At 43.2% G+C, this 21,636-nt stretch overlaps 1 protein-coding gene across 1 annotated transcript in view; it reads right to left on the reverse strand.

The window, feature by feature from the left end:
* Positions 1–21,636, reverse strand: part of PLEKHG1 (pleckstrin homology and RhoGEF domain containing G1) — a 79,358-nt gene that overhangs the window by 19,446 nt on the left and 38,276 nt on the right. The window contains exons 3-6 of the mRNA XM_024200343.3: positions 17,919–17,988; positions 6,873–6,919; positions 6,284–6,434; positions 2,604–2,735 (exon numbers count right to left, since the gene is read on the reverse strand). Coding sequence (XP_024056111.2) covers positions 2,604–2,735; positions 6,284–6,434; positions 6,873–6,919; positions 17,919–17,988 — 400 coding nt within the window. The remainder of the gene's footprint in view (positions 1–2,603; positions 2,736–6,283; positions 6,435–6,872; positions 6,920–17,918; positions 17,989–21,636) is intronic.

A 21,636-nucleotide genomic window follows, 5' to 3' on the forward strand; every position in this document is an offset into this window, starting at 1 on the left:
TATGTGAAAAGAGTTTGGGGTCTTTATGGTGGATGACAGGTGTCCACATTACAAAAACTACCATCACAATTAGCTGAATGAACAGTCTTGTTGCCATTCACAGCCGAGATGACAAGGACTGAAAAGCACGGAGACTGAATGTTGGCAATGTTGCTACCTCGCAGCACCATTACCTGTCCTGTGAAGAACTATAAAACTTCAGTTGCTAGGACTGTTAATCTAGCACTTCTCACCAGCACTAAAAAAAAAACACCCTTTTTTAGTTGCCCTATTTTGGTCCAATTTTTCTCAACATTCTTTCTCCACGTGATTCTTGTGATTGGCCTAGCAGGGGTTAGATGTAGGCAACCTGGAGAATAAAAAAAATAATTTACAAATATGGACTCCAACTTGCGCTGCTCCCCCACCCAGTCTGAAATAGTCCAAATTTGGTGACCTTCTGGGAAGGCTGCAAAAGACATCTGTTTGACTGGGCTTGGGGAGAAAGCTGAGGGCATGCTTCCTAGATGATGGAAGGGGAAACGGCTGGCTGAGTTTCTATTGAATTGATCATTTAATGTGGCTGAGATATATTTGTATTGCTAATGGTATGTTCGGGTGACAGCACAGTTATTATTTAAATCAAAATAAATAATACATAAAAATAAACAAAGGTTAGCACCGTGATAGCCTTAAGAAAATGAAGCTCTACACTATCGCGCTCTCCTTTCCTTGTTTCTTCTAGTTGCTTGTTCTCCAACTCCATTGGCATAACTTCTATAAGCATCACATCTTACATGTCCGGTGCTAGTAACCCATGGTTAGACCATTTAAGGACATTTTCAAAAAATTTCCAACCAAAGCTAGCACTGCTTTAACTCTGGTGGTGATAGCAATGTTGGGGAAAAACGTCCTTATTACAGATATGACCCTACAGAATTACATTTCTGAGATCGCACACAGCTATGCGCTTCTTTCAAATAGCACAGTGATTGCTGTACATCTGACAATACATTAAAGCAACATTTCTGGAATATACACAAGACTGTGATTAAAAAACACAATGAATGGAAAAGTTCCAATTGTATCACTTCTCTCTATAACTTGTACATCAGTTAAAGTGTACCCTAGAGATCAATTTCTCCACTTTGGAAGAGAATTCATGCAGAAATGCAGCCATAGTAGCTGCAGAATTACAGACACTTCATTATATGATAGTACATAGAAGAGACATCACTACCCCTGTAGAACACAGAAATTACTGTTAAAATGACAAACTGAGCCGAAAAATTTTCCCCACCCCACATATTTGCCAGCTCAGACTGTAAATTACGAAACTAAGTTTTCCAAAGCATCTAACCAACTTTACTGCCAAGTATTCCAGATATCAATATCCATATTTATGTCAGTGACTTAGGTAAGGTTACATGGGCTCAGGGAGGACATTTTAAATTTATATTCCCCAATTAACAGACAAATATGGGATTTTGTGAGCACCATCTCTGCTCAGTAATACAAGAAACAAAGAGTAACTTCTAGATCACTTGAAGGGGAGATGGCTGCTTCCCCATACTCTTATCCCCATATCCCTGCTGGTTTCCCTAACACAATAGAAAGTGTATGCAACCCTTTGTGAGGAGGTCTGGAGTCAGTGCAACTTTGAAAGGGAATGATGATTCTTCATACAAAGTCTGCACAAGAAAATCTACTATAGACTACAGCAGGGATCGGCAACCTTTCAGAAGTGGTGTGCCGAGTCTTCATTTATTCACTCTGATTTAAGGTTTTGCATGCCAGTAATACATTTTAATGTTTTTAGAAGGTCTCTTTCTATAAGTCTATAATATATAACTAAACTATTGTTTTATGTAAAGTAAATAAGGTTTTTAAAATGTTTAAGAAGCTTTATTTAAAATTAAATTAAAATGCAGAGCCCCCCGGCCCGGTGGCCAGGACCCGCAGTGTGAGTGCCACTGAAAATCAGCTCACGTGCCGCCTTCGGCACGCGTGCCTTGGTTGCCTACCCCTGGACTACAGTGACTACCTAGAGTTGCTCCCTTTTCAAAAAATGCTTCATTGCAGAGCAGCTGGATTTTTTTTTTATAAGGCATATTGCTGTCTCTGACCACTTCTCTGTATATTTTACACAGCAACTCATAGGCAGATACAGCCACACTTCAATAGCTAAGAGGAAGAGACAAAATAAGCAGTAAGATGAGAAATGTCTCAAACAAAACAAAATTAAACAGGACAAAAGTCTGAAATAGGGACCCACAGGAGTTCTCAAAAAAATATGCCCTGTGGTTAAATAGTAGTGGTATACAATGGAAGTGTCAGGAAGACAGAAAAAAGTTATCTGTAATTCTGAAAACAAATATTTAACAGGATGCTGCTTGTAAGATAGTTCATTCGGAGGTTCTTCTGTGGCACCTATGACCAAAATTTCTGAGTTCAAACAGACACACTCACAGTATTCAACTAGACTCTAGGATATAGCAAATACAGGCACAAATTAAAACAGAGCAATAGAAAATGCTGATAGCATATGTATTAACAGCAAAAGCAAGTCACTGACACAAGAGAAAAAGTTGCCAATAGCCCATGAAATATCTTTGTGAACTCACCTGCAGCCTGATAGCATGTTCATGTTTCCTCTTCATGTCATTAATATGCCATGCCACTCTCTGCATTGTATCTATGGCATCCAGCACTACATCATAACCCTCAGTGTCCTTGTCAAGGTGGTTTTCTATTTCCTAATGAAGAAACCAATAAGGAGCCAGTTATTTTCAGCTTAACTTTTCAAATTAGATGCAAGGTTTATGGTCTTGGCATCAAAATCCCTGAAACCAGTATTGCTTCCTCTGATATTAGGGTGTTATTGTCACCAATTTGGGCTAGGCACAATTGGCAAGGCAAACCCTTACAGCCTGTAGTGCCACTACTGATGCAAATGCACACACTAGCAGAATGAGACTTGAGCCACCAACACAGTATGTATTAATATATACATGTGTATACACACACGGGTGACCATCCACCCCTAATTGGGCAGGACAGTCCCAAAATGTACATTTCAAGTCCCGGTCCTGGGCTGAATGACTCCGGAACAGTATTTGTCCTGGATTCCCTGTAGCACTGCCCAAGATGGTGGGGGGGGTGGGGAAGAGAAGAGAGAGCACCAGTAGCATTACCACCTTTGAAATGCAAAAAAAAAATGCTCTCCACCCAGCCACCAGGCAAGCTCACCGGCAACTGGCAACCCCAATCCCCAACCATAAGGCAACTCTGCAGCTGCCCCCGCCCAACAGCCACCTCTAGTCTCTAGAGAGCTAACACATATAGATAAGATTGATAACATTGTGATGTGCTTGCATGGGGGCGAGCAGACAGCTGCTGTTATTTTCAGCAGTTCTGATCTGTTATTACTTAAACTATGGAAGTGGGAACTGTGCAGCATCTTTTTAGGTGGATATAGAAACATTTAACATTAGATATCCCAGAGTAATGTGCTAATAACACAAATCTTTAGACCCACGTAAAAAAAACCTGGCAGATTAAATTATTTTTCTGGCAACTGGCAAATTCATAAAAAAAAACCCAGCCAGGGTGGTCAAATACTGGGCCAGGTGGTAACCCTAGGTGCCAGCCTCTTCCCGGTTGGGGGAGGGGAGGGGGGAAGAGAAGGGAGCAAGGGAGCTGCGGTGGGCTTAGCTTCCCCCCTCACCACGGGCCCTGCCCCCTACTCCTCCTCTTTCTCCCAAGGCCCCACCCCTGGCCAGGCCAGAAGTCAGAACCAGGCAGTAGTAAGATCTGCCCAGGAAGCCCCAGACCCTCCCCCTGCTCCAGGGAGGGAGAAGGACATGGGACGGGGGCTGCTCTTGGGCACCCCATACCTCCACCCAGGGCAGGTGGATGGTCTGGGGCTCCCCTAAGCGGCTCTTACCACAGCCTGGCTCTCAGGGCCGGCTCCAGTGTTTTTGCTGCCCCAAGTGGCCCAAATAAATAAATAAATTAAATAAATAAAAAAGCCGCGATCGGTGGCACTTCGGCAGCAGCTCTACCGCCACCACTTCATTCTTCGGCAGCAATTCAGCAATTGAGGGACTTGCCGCTGAATTGCCGCCGAAAAGCCAGACATGCTGCCCCTTTCCGTTGGCCGCCCCAAGCACCTGCTTGCTGCGCTGGTGCCTGGAGCCGGCCCTGCTGGCTCTGTCTCCATCTCCTGGCCTAGGCAGAGACAGAAGCAGCGACAGAGGCAGGGGCCTCAGGCAGGCATAAGCACTGACTTTTGCTACCACCAGTGGGTGCTCAAACTCCCTCTGCCCCTGGCCCCACCCCGACTCCACCCCTTCCATGAGGCCCCGCCCATGCCCCGCCCCCATTCCAACCCCTTCCCCAAAGTCCCCGCCCCAACTACGCCCCCTCCCTGCCCCTATTCCGACTTCTTCCCCAAATCCCCACCCCGGCCCCACCTCCTCCCCTGAGCGCACCACATTCCCGTTCTCCCCCCACCCCCAGCCCAGCTGTTTGGCGGTGTCAGGAAGTGCTGGGAGGTAGGCGGAGGAGGGAAGGAGAAGAGCTTGGCTGCTGGTGGGTGCAGAGCACTAATTTTTCCCTATGGGTGCTCCAGCCCCGGAGCACCCACGGAGTCGGTGCCTATGCCTCAGAGTGAAGAGGAAAAGCCGGAGGCGACGTCACAAGGAGGGGCAGGCAGTGATGAGCTGCCAAAAAATTAACAACCGGTTCCCTCCTCCTCACCCCTGGAGGGGGTCGTGCCCCCCCCCCCGACTCCCCCCCCCTTCACCCCCCCCCGTCCCTTGACCCCCCCCCCCAGGACCCCTGCCCCATCCACCTCCGTTCCCTGTCCCCTGACTGCCCTCTGCCGCCCCATCCAACCCCTGCTCCTTCCTGACTGCCTCCCCGGGACCCTTGCCCCCATTCAATCCCCTTGTTCCCTGCCCTCTGACCGCCCCAACCCCTATCCACACCCCCGAACTCCCCTGCCCTCTTCCAACACCCCCTCCCTGCTCCCTGCCCCCTTACTGCGCTGGAGGCCGGGCTGGGGGCGCCGGGCCGGGCCCGGGCTGAAGCCGCTCGGCCAGAGTCGGGGCACTCGGCCGGAGCCGGGCCAAAGTCTCTTGGCCGGAGCCGGGGCGCTGGGCCGGAGCAGGACTGGGCTGGGCCGCGCCATGCCTCCCTGGAGCCCTCCTCGCGCCCCCCCGCCCCAGCTTACCTTGCGAAGCCGCCGCTTGTTTCTGAACCCTCCCAGGCTTCCCGCGCAAACATCTGATTCGCGGGAAGCAGGGGAGGAGGAGGAGAAGGGGGGGCAGAGCGTTCAGGGGAGGAGCCGAGAAAGCAGAGGTGAGCTGGGGCCGGGACTGGGAGCTGGAGCTTTACTAGTTGTTAAATTTAAAAGCCCTTTTAGAACCAGTTGTCCCGCACAGGACAACCGGTTCTAAAAGGGCTTCTAAATTTAACAACCTGTTCCTGCAAACCGGTGCGAACCAGCTCCAGCTCACCACTGGGGGCGGGACTCCTGCACATGTCCCATTTTTGCATTTTGAAAAGGTGGTCCCCTTATTACCAACCCCCACACTGCCCCTTTTTAGGCCAATGCTCATTTGATTTCTGGAAACAAATGGGTGTATGTACCCTGCCTAAAAAATTTGATCACATTCAGCATTAGGCTGGGGTGGGACAAAAGGGATTCACCAGACACTTCAAAATCTTTCTGTCTTTACTTTTAATTACAATGTGATCTTGTAACAGAAAACATATGTGGAAAATGTTAACAAAGCAGGAATTCCTGAGAATGTTCTGAATTCAGTCCAGTGGATACAGAAATGGTTCCTGCTTCCCCAATCATTACTCCTCACAAAAATCATACAAATAAATGTGTTTGTAAATATTTATCTTCCCTTCTTACCGCCCCCAGCATTTGGACATGGAGAAAAAACTGTTTTTCATCTGAAAGAAATGTTTGCATGAAATTGCTTACTCCTGACAGCAAGATACTCCCAAGCAAGATTGAAATTACAGACCGGAAAAAATCTAATTATTTGGATGCATTAACCTATTCAGTGTGTCTAAAACAATTACCATATGCTCCCCACTCAAAATGTATTTATATATTGTCAAGAGATTAGAGACAGAAAATGCTTCCACATGTAAAAAACGGATCGACAAAAGAATACACATCTTTATAAAATCTAGAACTGTCCTAACCTCCCAGTGTAGTAATACTGCAGGGAGGTGGAGGCACAGCAGTGCTAGATAGATATGTTTTTGTGTGGGCACTTACATGCAAAAGCAGGTGGTACTTTAAGATTCGTTGGACAGGTTTTAAGAGATATGATCCCAAGGGGAGAGAGTGTTGTAAAGCTTCTTGCCGTTCTCTGAAGAACTTGGCCAGTGTCTTGTTCCTCATGCATTCTGTTAGCACAGCCACTGATCTGAAAACATATAATAAATCTCCTTAAAGATATGCTGTTTCTGTATCTGTGTACCTACAGCAAGGAATTGTTTTTCCTTCCTTCCCCCTACTGGGAATATCAAATTCCTGCCAATCATGAAATTCCTGTATTAGTTTTGAGCCCAATCCTACTTTCCTTTCATATGCAGAATTCTTTGGGGAATTTATATTGCAGAATAAGGTCCTGATTTTATTAGTAGTAGAGGCTAATGGGAATTTATAAAATAATAATAATCCCTTACATAAGTACTTTTCACTTTTTGCATCATCATGAATTGAAAGAAAAAAACAAGCAAGTAAATAACCACCTTTGTGTATATGAATAAATATTTTTGCTTGTATTTTAAGTGTATTCTTTACCTTCTAAAAAGGGACAACGCAGGAAGAAACAGCAAAAAGGGGAACAAAATATTCCTACCTTGGATAATTGGTGCAGTACTGTGTATATATGTGAAAATCTTCACTCTATGTGTAGGGAGGAAAGATTATTAAATAATCAGATTTTATCAAAACTACCTACAAACAGTAGGATCAATGCACATTTTTCATTTGACAATGTAAATTCAACTGTATTGTTGCCACTTATTACACTAATATTATCCCCTCCCTACAAAGTGTTTAAGGTTGTTCCTTGGCTACTCCTTTTGCCCAAATCCTAATTGGATGCCTACTTTCACATCACTCCACATCCTTGGGACAACTGCCTATGAAACATCTGCCAATCTTCCTTTCCCGGTCTTCAAAAAATTCTAAATTCAACTATTGTACAAGCCTTTCAGTGAAAAGAAACAAACCACACTCTTTTCTCTGGTTACTATTCTTTATTTACTAACTGGCATGTTAAGGGTCCTATCCTGTGAACTGCTGAATTCCCTCTATAGGCATGTGGACTGTCCTCAACTCCCACTCAAGGCATCCAGCACCTTGCAGGATCAGATTCAAACTCTTTGGGAATAGGGAACCTTATTGGTTTGGCATATTTACATGTCAACAGCCCCACAAACATAACAGTTCTATATAAATAATCTATACAGTGTTGTTGTAGCTATGTTGGTACCAGGATAATAGAGAGGCAAAATGCGTGAAGTAGTATCTTTTATTGGACCAATATCTGTTGGTGAGAGAGACAAGCCTTCAAGCTTACACAGCGCTCTTCCTCAGTCACCTGTTCTGTTCACTCCTTCTACAGCATCTGGCACCAGCCACTGTGAGAAGATAGGATGCTGGACTAGATGGACCATTGGTCTGACCCAGAATGGTCATTCTTATGTTCCTAAGCAATTAACTTTTGAATTTCCTAACTAATGAATCTTTCATCTTGACCGTAACATCTTTGACACTACCTTAAAACTATTTTGCTTTATATTTTTAAAATAAAGAAAAGACAGAAAGGAACAACATGCATGCATGTATGCACCTGTAGAGTTAAGGACATTTCTACTGGGCATGTTGAGTATGCAGTTTTCAGACTGTCATAAGTAATTTCACATTTGAGCAGAGACTAAGCATGTATGAAAACAGGAAGTTACCTCTGAAGCTGTTTTGTAATTAACTTTAGTGGGGTTACCTGGCACTCATTGAAAAATGCAATTTCATAATAGCTTTTTGTATCAATTGGGTTCTAGGCACCAGAACCTGGTTTCCCTTGCATTCCTGCTTGCTCCACAACTTCCCCCCTACTCATCATCACTTTATTTTGCATGGGACCTTAAAAACAACATTCTTTTTTGCATTTTGATGTGATGTCTGACTGTCACCCTAGTCTATCCCATGTTATTGGTGTGCAATTTTTGCAGTGTTTTGGTATCCTGAGGATGAAAAAAAAAAGTGTTGGGTAACTATAAAATATTTTTGAAGCAATCACTTTCTCCATCCTTGTTTACTAGTCCAGGGGTAAGTCCTGTAATAACAAGACACCCAGATTCCACTACAGATATCTTCATAAGTTGCCTGTCTTCCCAGCTACACTTCTTTCAGTTACTTCTCTCTTCCCCGCTCACCTTTTCCAGTCTCTTCACTATAAGCTAGCTTGGGCCAACTTTACTCCCACTGAGTAGTATGTTACTTCACAAGTAGCCCCAATGAATGCATTGGAGCTATTTGCAAATTTAGGTACTACTCAACATGATACAAGGGTGGTGCAATTTGGCCCTATATGTGGAGTCAATTTTGGGGACAGCTCAGTAATTATTTCAGCTTTTATCAGTTGATTTTAATGTCTTTTTAAAAAAATCCTTCTAATTCCAGTCCAAATTTCTCAAGGGGAATATAGTTCTCACAGGACTCATTTGTTCACTAATGTGCTATGGTCTGGTATTTCCTTCTAAATACTTCCACATCTCCGTTACTGATCATTTTGGTTTGGTCTTGACATAGATAAAGTTCAATAATTTATTTTAGTCTTTCATGCTTGGACTAATTTTGCTGTTACTGCTAGTTTTCATGGTGGTTTACATACACCCTGTATCCACACCCAGAGACAATGAGCTTGTGTCATAACCTATTAACGTACATGCCTGGAACTAACAACTAAGGGTAAAAACCATCTCAGCTAAAAACTAGGAATTAACCCAACCTCAGCCTGTAGCAGACATTACACTGTATAATTTTCTTAAGCAACCATTATCAATCTAGCTATCACTCTCATTAAGTCAGGAGTGCTATAAAGACAATAAATATGATGAAATTCAGTATCTAAGTAAGACAACTATCGTACAAAAAATATCAAATGCAAGTCGGAAAAGGCAAAATATAACAAGAAATCCTACAATATTACGAGTAAAGTACAGTATATTCCCCTGGCCACTTAATCATAACATACAATTTATAAACATCACCACATGACTTAGGTACAGCACATAACATTTTCTGGGACCAGTAATTCATAATGCTTTTCTTCTGTTCAACGGAGAAGAAGGGCTTTAAAACTAGGACATGAGGGGAGAAGGTTGAGAGAGATTTGTGGAAGCTTCATGCCTCCCTTCAATAAACAGGAGCAGGAAAATCAGCTAAATGAAAATATAGTAAGGGATAATGGAACACCACAAGCTAAAAAACCTGGGTGAAATCTGAGAGAAACAACTGAAATACTTGTGTACGAATGCAAGGAGTCTGGGCAATAAAATGGAGGAACTGGAACTACTGGTGCAGGAGGTCAAACCAGCTATCATAGAGATTACAGAAACATGGTAGAATAGCACACTCATGCCTAGAACACAGATATTGAAGAGTATGTGCTGTTTACTAGACATGGAAATAAAGGTAACGATGGTGGGGTAGTTTTATACATCAGTGAAGCAATACATTGTAAAGAAATATGAAGTGATAAAATGGACAAAACAGAATCTGTTTGGGTCAAAAACACTTTGGGGAAGGATTGTAAAAGAGGTCCTTTGGGATAGTGTTAGGGGTCTGCTATAGACCCCCTGTGTCAGACTGATATGGGTAGTGATCTCTCTAATATTATTAGAGAGATAAATACTTTGGGGATTTGTGTAATATGAGAGACTAACTTCCCAGATATAGATTAGAGAATAAATACCACTAATGTTGGTAGGGCCCAGTTGTTCTGTGATAGATAACCGTTTTCTTTATCAAATTGTTGGTGTCACTAGGCATAGCTACCAGGTAACTCAGGGGAGTAGAAGGCCAAAGAGCCGATGAAGCTCTTCTGCTCTGGGCCTACCTGAGCCACAAGACTCCATCTTGTGCACTCTCACCTACCTCTGTGCTAACTGCTTACATGCTCTGAAGCATGCTGAAGCAGAAATGTAAGGGTCAGCTTTTCTCTAGCATACAGCTGCTGTTTTGCTCAGGCTGCTGTAAACAGGCCTTGCAAGGCCAAAAGATAAGCAGATGAATGGGAATTTTTCTAATTGTAACTGCTACAGAAGGGAGGGGTGGGAGGGGTAAGAGGGAGTAACAGACAAAGGCTTGCATAGAAACAGTTTGGAGTATAAAAGGTAAAAAGTTGTTTGTATGTGTTGCACTGAATTTGAGACATGCTGGTCTCCTAGTGCCATTTCAGAGCTCTGAAATAAACTTGGCTTGCTTTCTCCACTCGGTGTCTTTATTGGTGCCAAGCACACCGGACGACGGACCTGTTTGCCATCTCGAGGCCTTTTTAGGCAGGCAACAAAATCATCACTGAATCAACAAGAGGTGGATGCAATTTTAGACTAGTAAGTAGTGAGAACTTTATGGAAGAGTTGGTTGTAAGAAATAACCTTGGATCGAGTGATCATGAGTTGATTCAGTTTAAATTAAATGGAAGGATAATCAAAACCAGTGTTATGCCTCTGTGAAAAAGGCAAATGCAATCCTAGGATGTATTAGATGAGGCATTTCCAATAGAGACAGAGGAAGTGTTAATGCGATTCTAAAAATAATTGGTAGGACCTCATGTGGAAAACTGTGTACCGTTCTGGTTACCCATGTTCAAGAAAGATTAATTTAAACTGGAACAGGTGCAGAGAAGGGCTACTAGGATGATCAGGGGAATGGAGGGCCTGTCTTATGGAAGGAGGCTGGAAGAGCTTGGCTTGTTTAGTTTAGCAAAAAAAAATAAAAATAAAAAAAAAAGCTGAGAGGGGTATGATTGCTTTCTATAAATACATTAGGAGGGTAAATAACAGGGAGTTTGAAGAGCTATTTAAGCTAAAGGATACTGTTGGCACAAGAAGAAATGGATACAAACTGGCCATGAACAAATTCATGCTGGAAATTAGAAGGTTTCTTACCACCAGAGGGGTGAGGTTCTAGAACAGCCTCCCATTAGGAGTTGCAGGGGCAAACAACTTAATTACTTTTAAGAGAGAGCTGGACAACTTTATGAATGCGATTGAGTGACGGTGTTGCCTGTGATGGTGGGGGGCAGATCTCAACAGCTCTCAGGCTCACTTCTGGTTTATAAACTCCCTAAAGCTCATGCTGCAGGGTTTCAGCCAGCCACCAGCAGGGCTCAGGAAGGGATTCCATCCTCTCTCCCCACCCAGTGTATTCTGGGAGGATTTTTTTTAAATCTCCTTCCTTTGAAGCATCAGATATGGCCATGATTGGAAATGGGACACTGGGCGGGGTGGGCCAGGGCTCTGAGGGGGAATTCTCTCTCTCAGCTTAGTTGGCTGGTGCTTGCTCATATGCTCACTGTCTAACTGATCGCCCTGTGTGGGGTTGAGAAGGAATTTTCCCCCAGGTCAGATTGGCAGTGACCTTGGAGTTTTTTTGCCTTCCTCTCAAGTGTGTGGGTCCGGCTCACTTGCCAGGATTATCTGGGTAAATCGGATTTAACCATTTCCCTTCCCTTGTAGTAGCCTGGAGCAACAGTGCATCTCAACCTCTCCTATTCTCTGCCTGTGGCACATACTAGCTTAGTCTCTTGGGGGTCTTATTTAGTTTGATCTCATTTCAGTTGTTGGGTTTATTGTGCAGGTGCTGGGTGGCCTGTGATATACAGGAGGTCAGACTCTTCTGACCTTAAACTATGTCTGACTTCATTTGACTGTCCTGCTTTTCAAACTTCATGAAAAAGGATATGTTGTAAACTTTTAAAGGACAACATTTGTTGTTAAATAAAAAACAATATCTCTATCTAGCTTAGAGTTTTACACTGCTGCCCATCACTGTAATATCAGAGGATCTTCCTTGTAAAATCAGTAGCAACAAAGAAGTCTTCTTCATGGAGTCTCTGGCACATCTCCCTTTTCAGGGTAAAATTCTGCTTTGGGCAGATAGGGTTGTCTGTTTTTTAAATAATAATAAATTTTAGTCTAGCTATAAGGAAGGAAAAACCTATACATTTAAAATAAAAATAAATTTTAAATAAATTAAATGACAAAATAAAAATGATCTGCTTATCTAGTGAGATAGCACAGAAAATACTTACACATACAACATTTTAAAGTCTTTTTTAAAATAGTGGCATGGACACTGTTGCCCTCTGAATTGGGCCAGATGTATACTTTATACTCAAGGTATCTTTGGATTCACAAATGCATTTTATCACAACTAGGGCAGTATCGTAACTGCATTAGATTTTAATAAGTTAGGTAAGCAGATAGGCCTGTAGATAGTCAACCATGAACATTTTATCTCCAGTATGGTATAATTTAGACTCATTCAAAGCTATAAATCTATTAGTCAACATCATATACTTTCCTAAATTAGTTGCAGAATTCCTTTTGATGTTAGCAAGAGCTAAGCATATGGATGAAGATCAGCCTATGGGCATAAATCTGCAATTTATGGTATGCAACAATCCTGAATTCTTAGAAACATTAACATCTTGTAGTGTTAAAAGCAAAGCAACCATACTATGTAAACTTTCCTAGATTTTACTTATCTAGTTTAAGACATGAATGTGCCGTTCAACAAGACTCATGGCACATGTACAAAATGTAGTGAAAAATAAAATCTACCTCGTTTCAGAGCTAAAGAAAGAGAACATGACCTACAAATAATCAAATAAAATTCCCCTATATCATGACCTGGTACTCATCCTCCCTCCTGCCCCCTCCTCCCCCCCACAAGAAGTCCCAGAGAGATCAGACGGCTTTGCACTGCACTTCTAAAGCCAAAATAATCAAACTCCCTGGACCAGCTAGGGATGAAAGTCGCAGAGTTGAATGTTCCTCCACTGAGACTGCTTGGTTACCTGTCTCTCTACATTTACAGTATAGACCTGTTAGCTCAAATGCCTCAGTTGATATCATCTGCTTTATAACAGATTCTAGGGAGAGGGTTGTCCTACCAGGGTATGTCTTCATTACAGAGTTAGTCCGGGTTAGCCTAGCTCAGGTGGAGCATTCCCACTGCAAAGTGCTACTCATACCAGACCCATATAACTGGGATGGATTTCTAGTGCGATATCCCATGGTTCTTAGCAGTGTATTAAACTGGGCTGCTCTAGTCATTTGCCAGGTGCTCAGTCTCTCTAACCTAGCAGGGAGCTGCTGTCCATGCCAGTGACACGAGAACAATACTTTATGTAAATAACTTCCAAGGGAAGTTACTCATTACTAATACAGACTGTTCTGAAGGTGAAAGCAAACAGAATTTGGCAGCAAGAACTTTTAATGAGAATCTCACTAAGGAATTCAGTCTGCAAACCACAAAGTGATTCATAGGGCAAACTGAGTGACTTTCCTGCCTCTCTGTTTCTTTTCTGCCCACTAAACAAAAAATGTCATTTGGGATACATTTCCCCAAATGATGGATCTTACTGATAGACAAGGTGAGTATGGTGATATCTTTTATTAGACTAACTTCTGTTGTGAGAGACACAAGCTTTTCAACTTCCATAGAGCTCCTCTTCAGATCTTACTGGTGTCACTCCACAGCTTTACCAGAAGGCGATGCCAGGTTTTGGCCAAGTGGCAGCATGGCAGGGGGATTTCTTGGACAGTATCTATTTGCAAATGTTGTGAAAGTGCAGCAAAAATGGAGCAGACAAACATGGGGTTAAAACATAGTACAAATGAAGGGAGCAGCTAGACAAGAAAATACAGCCCATATAGAACTGTGGGATAGGACTAGAGGACTAACTGCACCCAGGTTTGATTAGCCTGTGTTCTCGCTGCAAAACAGGTAGGTTGCCAGCGTGGGCTGAAGTGAAACCCAAGTTAAATCATGTACCCTGAGCCATGACTGTTAGCTTGGGCTTAAAGCACCCTCAAGGTCGGGTTAGATGTTCTTCTGTGTGGATGGAAGGGAGGCTGGGGAGGCACTTGGGCTACAGCCCAGGCTAACTTTGCAGTGAAGACATAACCACCTCCCACAACCCAGAGCCCAAACCAGAGAGACTAAAGTTAACACTTTGACTTGCACACAGAAATAGCTAGGAAGCCAGCAAAGTGGTGAAATAATATGTTTCAGTAAATATTTTAAACTCGAGGAATCCCACTACTGGGGAACCTACAGACTGGCTAACTAACTGGACTATATTCCTTAGAGAGTTCTGAAACCCAATTGTATCTTTGTGTGGAAGCTAAGATGAACCCTGGCCTATGCAACAGCAAGAGAAGGTCTGACCAAGCCAAAGTTGTTATATTGACCTCTGCAATCACCAAACTAGATTTCAAGTGTGGTCATCTCTGCTTGGAGTCTGAAATCACCTTGTATGGGCCCATGAAGTTGCCATGAAGTGTGTGTGTTCCCTCACCAACCCAAAAGAGCTCCTTACATGGACTATGAAGCCTCCTTAAGCAACAAGCCTTGGCTACCTCAGTGCCACCTGTAAGAAAAACCTCAGTCAATTCAGCAAGGATTTCAGATGCAACAGGACAACCTGTACACCTCAACTATACCTTGCTTATGCTTAGCTCAATCCAAGAGTAACATGCAAAGTGAATACTGTCAAATCTTATTTGGAACAGGATGTCTCCTACACCTAACATCAGGCAAAAACAACCTCTCCAATCCTCTCTCAACTTTTGCTGCACTGTGGTTTTATATATACATAAAAGGCACTTAAAAGGAAAATAAAGGAAAAAGGTAAAAGATGTGTCAGAGTGCAAGCATTTGTGGTGCTGATATGCTGAAGTCAACTGCCTACTTCTCCTCTTTTGTTAATGATCTTGGAAGTTAAAAGCAAGTCTCCCTATCCTCATTAAGTTGCTGGTTGTGTTTCAGAAGCGTACATTCTAAATTTCTGGGTGCTGAGTGAGAAGTGCAGAGTGCCAGAATTAAACACTCCCTTACAACTCCTCACTTAAATGTAAATGTGTGGAATACTGAAGTCAGTCTTCTAATTAACATTGGCATTCTTACAATGAAAATGAGAGAGTGGGAGCTGGCAAGAAAATATATAAACACACTTTTATGTGAATAATTAAGCCATAGTTAAGCTTGCAATGGAAGCCTTTTATCAGCCTCTGATTACCGTTACTAGAAAAAGCCAAAATGTTTCAGAAAACTAATGTACTGAAGCTAACATACTTCTTCTAGATATACAAGCAGAAACCACAGTTGGTGTAATCTGGCATTACGCCACTAGCTTCAATGGAACTACACCAGTTCATACCAGCTGAGGATCTGCCCACAGTGTATTAAAATATTGTTAGTTTCCATCCTTCAGGATTTTTTAAATTCTATTTATGACCTATGAACAAATGACCCATTGGCAAACTGTGAGGTAATTAAAAATATATAGAAAATTATCTTTTGTCCCTTGCCAAACCATTGACAGCCTCTAGCAATAAAATACAAGGTGGTATGAACAGGTTTTTATTTAAATAATATTGTAAGTTATTATTAAATATTTATGTAGTATCATAGCTTTGCATGGTTCTTTTGTCAATTAGTGACTTTTACATTATCAGCTGGTTTACTACCCAAGGTGTGTTGAGGCCAACAAACCTAAGCTGCTGTTTTAGTCTGTATTTACCATGGGCAGTCTGTATTTTGTTTACTAAGATAAAGATTCAAATCCACAATCACTAGTCTTTGCTGAAAATGTGCTAACAAGTTCACAATTCTCAGAGCAGTTGTATCAAATCATGGATTTGCACTTATTTTTAAAGGCTGAATGTTTTCTAGGTGAAATTCAAATGATCAAGTACAATGTGACTGTGAGCCTATTTTCCTTTGTATATATGATTATGCAATGAAAGCAAAATTGTTATGTGGCAAATTTTATTTAGCACAGGGTCATATGATGAATTCAAGTTCAAAGGAACTGAGTATGGTCAAATTTGGACCAAAATTATATTTTGCAAAATGAAGCTTATTAAACGCAGACACACATCAGCCCTAACACCATACATAGTTTCATGAATATAATATCAGTCCAATAAGCACAGGATTTTTACAACAAATCTCCTGCATCCTATGCCCTCAAATGCTGTAGCATTACATAGTGTTTGAGAGCCTGAAAGTGAAATTGACTTACTATAACCAAAACTCAGCTAAACTGAATAGTCTACTTTCAGTTTCAAAGCTTAATGAAATGCAAAAAGTAAACAAAATATGAAAACAGTGGGAAGTAATTTTTTAAAAAATGTATGGAGCCAGATCCAGAGCTGGTGTAAATCAGCATAGCTCCATCGAAGACAATGAAACTTTGCCAATTTATACCACCTAAGGATCCAACCCATGATGTTTAATGTGATAAATGTCCCTTTCCATGTTTATTTCAGATCAAGGTTCTTGCTTTGTAGCACATTTGGATCAATAGATCACCAGAGTCCCATATGACCCTATTGAGCATATGCAATTCTTTAATGCGGCAATTTTATCTCCATGATCCTAGGCTTGTAAGATACTAGAGACCCAGAACTGACTACTGGAATCTGCTAAGACATAACCAGAGATTACCATACTGAATTCTACCCCAACAAAAACAGAATGTGGGGTAATTTGGTTTAGAATCATAGAATTATAGGACTGGAAGGGACCTCAATAGGTCTTCTAGTCCAGTCCTCTGCACTCAAGATAGGACCAAGCATTATCTGGACCATCCCTGACAGGTGTCTGTCCAACCTACTCTCACAAATCTCAAATGACGGAGATTCCACAACCTTCCTAGGCAATTTATTCCAGTGCTTAGCTATCCTGACAGTTAGGAAGTTTTTCCTAATGTCCAACCTAAACCGCCCTTGCTGCAATTTAAACCCGTTGCCTCTTATCCTATCCTCAGAGGTTAACGAAAAATTTTTTTCCTCCCTCCTCCTTGTAACAACTTATTATGTACTTGAAAACTCATTCTTTTTTCTCCAAACTAAACAAACCCAATTTTTTCAATCTTCCCTCATAGGTCATGTTTTCTAGGCCTTTAATCATTTTTGTTGCTCTTCTATGGACTTTCTTCAATTTGTCCACATCTTTCCTGAAATGTGGTGCCCAAACTTGACACAATATTCCAGTTGAGGCCTAATCAGCATGAAGTAGAGCCGAAGAATTACTTCTTGTGTCTTGCTTACAATACTCCTGCTAATACATCCCAGAATGATGTTTGCATTTTTTGGCAACAGTGTTACACTTCTGACTCTCATTAACTTGTGATCCACTATGACCCCCAGATCCCTTTCTGTAGTACTCCTTCCTAGGCAGTCATTTCCCATTTTGTGTGTGTGCAACTGAGCGTTCCTTCATAAGTGGAGTACTTTGCATTTGTCCTTTAGTTCTGTTTTTGCTTGTAATTGTCTGCAATTGTCTGGATGAAGTTAGGACTTCCTGGGATTTTGCTTGCTAAGACTTCACACTCCAAAAGCTTCCAAGGCTGCTTACCCATCTGACCATTACCCAGTCGCTGGCCAATTATACAATCACCCACAGCATTTTAAAAAAGGAAACCCAATGGACAGAAAAGTGATTCTTCTCCTCTGTTTTGTTCTGAAAGGATTATCTTGTTGAAATCACTACCAGAAATCAAGTTTAGGTATTCAGAAGTTAATAGTTTCATCTTAATCTTGCATACAGTGGCAAGATGTTCTTCTGAAGATTCTTGAAGTAAGATTTTATCACTTACCTTTGAAACAAAACATTCTGCAATAGCCACAGGGTCATTTTCACAGTTTTCCAAATCTTGCAAAAGTTCACTAATAAAACAAATAAATAAATAAAAAGGAAGAAAAATTTAACATATTTACAATATTTTTATACACACACACACACACACACACACACATATATATATACATACACACACACGTATTTATGTATGTTTCTTCTTTGTCTCCTCTCAAATCATAACAGCCATCGCTTTTTAAGCATTAATTATAACCACACCAACATTCATACCTACACATTTCTTGTTTCCTTCTGCAAAAACACAACTGTAATTTGCGTTTCTTCTGTGCTATTTGTGTTATCCCCCTTCATTAGGCAAACTTAGTCATACACAATCGTATGAAAATACTGATTTGTGTGCACACCCAATGGGTATCTGCTCACATATCTGCCAATTCCACATGCATAAAATAATCACACACAAATGTATGTCTAGAATTACATGCATCTGATTCAGGGAGTTTCATTTTTGACACTATATTAAATGGTCAAAGAGCAGCACTTATACTACTACCCAAATGAATTCAGATTTCTCTCTCTCAGGATTTTGTACTAGACCCCATCACCATTGCACTGGAGTGTCTTTCACTTTAAATAGACTGGCAAAGCAAAGTTGTTAGTGGACTTCATGGGATCCTCTCGTCTTGTCCCTTACCTAATTATGGGAACTCTGGTTGCGATAAGTTTGTTTTTGGAAATGGGCTCTTGGAAATGACATTCCAGCATATATTATTTATAGGGTTACCATATTGAAGTCCTGGAAAAAGAGGACACTCTAAGGGGCCCCGGCCCTGCCCCAACTACGCCCCTTCCCCAAAGTCCCCGCCCCAACTCCGCCCCCTCCCCTGAACGCTCCGCCCCCTGCTCCCCGCAAATCAAATGTTTGCGGGAAGCCTGAAACAGGCAGGCAGGCAGGCAGGCAGCAGGTAAGCTGGGGTGGCGGCGGTGGGGGAGTGCGAGGAGGCGCGGCCCAGTCCAGCCCGCCCAGGCTGAGCGGCTCCCTCCGGCGGCTGGCCAAGAGGCTCTGGCCCTGGCGGCTCCGGGCTGTTCCTCACTACCTCAGCTGCAGCTCCTGAAGCCCTGGATCGCAGGCTCTCCTCCCATATGCTTTCTATAGTCCAAGCTTTGCCTGCAGAGAAGCTGACTATGGGGGTTGCGGGGGGAGCTATGGTGCCAAGCACCCCCCTCGCTGGGCCCCCCAGGCGGGGGGTGAGGTGACACCCCCTCGTGCCCCAGGCCAGGCCGACCCCGGGTCCGTGTCCCTTTAAGAACGGGGCCGGGCTGAGCTGAGCCGGCGGGGGGTGGCTCCGCTCCCCGCTGCAGGCTGATGCCGGAGCCTCCGCTCCCCGCTGCAGGCTGATGCCGGAGCCTGGGCTGAGAGCCCCACTCATCTCCTGCACCAGCTCCGGGCGGGGCTTTGCTGCGGCTCCCCCAGTCCCCCAGGGCCGGGCTGCCCCATGGTAGGGGCGGGTTGCTTGAGGCAGGGCAGGACCCGGTGGCGCCGAGGGCTGAACAGGCCCGGCAGGGCGGTGCGGGGGCTGCTGGAGGGGGAAGCTGGGGAAGGGGTGGCACGGCCTCAACCCCTTGGGGCTGCCTGCCCCGCGGAGGAGGCAGAGGGGTGCAAGCCGCAGCAGGACCCCAACCCCCCGGTGGAGGGGATCTGGGGCCAGCCCGGGGAGGCAGGAGCAGCCCCGGGGGTGCTAGGCGCATGCAGGCCAGAGCCCCGGGAGAGCCCCAGCCCCGCGGTGGGCAGTGCTGCAGAGGAGCCCGCGCCCCGCGGCGGGCAAGGGGACCCCGAGGCAGGGGGAGCCGGGCCACCCGCACCCACCTCTCGCGGCCGCTCCATGCTGCTCCCAGTACCGCTTTCCGCCGGCGCGGCTGCCCTGTCAGCTGCTTTTGGGTCTTTAAATAGCCGTCCGGGGGGAAATCCCGGACATTTTTAGCTTTTTACAAATTCCCCCCGGATGGCTATTTAAAGACCCAAAAGCTGGCCATGTCCGGGGAAATCCGGACGTATGGTAACCCTATTATTTATAAACCGCAAGTCACAACACTATCATGGGATACTGATCTTCTAAGAAGAGATGAACAAATTCTGTGACTAGAGTCCCTTCTAACAAACTTGAAATATGCTAGCTGTAGTGATTCTATTCTACTCACACCAAAGGAGTTGGTCAGCAGTTACATTTGAATATCAATAGTGATGTTCATGTACCGTGAAATTTAAAATGCAGTGAAGCAAATGTCCTATAGTGTAACAATTTCCTCCTGACTTCCATATGTTCTAGTAGGCTAGAAATACCTAGCCTGATAGGAGATTAGGAGAAGTTATCTCAGCTACTCTGAGAATCACAGATGAGAAGCAGGAATGTATTACATATACAGAAAGAATAGTAATAACTTCAGAGTAAAAAAACCAAACCCTTATCTACGTTTAAATAACTAGAAGAAAGCAGCTTTTTCTTTGAAAGAAAGGTATAAAGATATAAACTGGACCACTGGATGTCTGGAAGAAAATGCAGAAGAAAATAAAACCCCTAGAAGTAATACTTCTGACACTCTAAGCATGAATTCTTTTATAGCGTGAGCAAGGCACTGAGAGAGTATGGTCACTGTTGCACAAGATTCCATTCTTGAGGGCGGAGTCAAGAAATCGTTTGATCATTCTGATTTTGTAGTGTAAAACATATAGAAAATGAAGGCGAGAAAATTCAAGCAGAGGAAGAAAACCTCTGAGCTCTCTACAGTCTTCAACTTTGTTGAGCTGCAATGATAGTCACACTTAAAACAAAATTAGGAACAATAATCCTAATTTCCTGTCAAACAAATTACTTATAGGACCTAACTGCCCTTAAGGAGATCCTTCCTTAGGTGACATTTTTGTCCCAGATGAGAGCTGGCTTCTTGCGTGCTGAGAATTCTAAGTTTTCTTCTTCCAGTGGACATCAATTCCCACTTGATAACAAGAAAAGCAGTAACAGAACTAGGAGTCCTGACTTGTATTTTGCCCCTCAAAATTCCAAAAAGATCAGCGTGTCCAGTAGTTGGACCATGAGTCAAAAAAGAGTTGGGTTTTCTTCCCAGCTTCGTCACCAACTCACTATGTAATTTTGGGCAAGTAATTTAACCTATATGCCTCAGTTTTCCCATATGCAATATGGGGGATAATGCTACCACTTGCTGAAACTACATATCTGTAAAGCTCTGTGAAATCACAAATTAAAGGTGCTGTAGTAATGCCAAGTTATTATTTTAATGACTGATTCCTTTTTTGCAAATGAGTTTTGGAAATAATGCCAACTGTCCTGAACAGCCCCAAGAAATTCCTGTTGTCCAACAGCAGAAGCTCTCTTGAGCTATTAGAATATGTAAACACTCATGAGTTGTTACATATTGTTAGCTGACCTGAGGAAGAGCTCTGTGCAGCTCAAGAGCTTTTCCCTTCCACCAACAGAAGTTGGTCCAGTAAAAGATATTACCTCACCCACCTTGTTTCTAACACTTGTGACAGACCCAGACCAGTGGGGTACAGGAGTCTGGTAGAGGGCAAATATACTGGTCACTGGATGAGTAGTTTTCTGTTCCCTGAGTGATCAGAGCAGGGGCTGCACTAGAGTAATCAGGAATCTGCCAGAACCAGTTACGGCAGGCAGGCTAATTAGGACACCTGGAGCCAA

The sequence above is a fragment of the Terrapene carolina genome, unplaced genomic scaffold (assembly GCF_002925995.2).
Source record: "Terrapene carolina triunguis isolate 2854851 unplaced genomic scaffold, T_m_triunguis-2.0 Scaffold85, whole genome shotgun sequence".
In the NCBI taxonomy this organism is placed as follows: domain Eukaryota; kingdom Metazoa; phylum Chordata; order Testudines; family Emydidae; genus Terrapene; species Terrapene triunguis.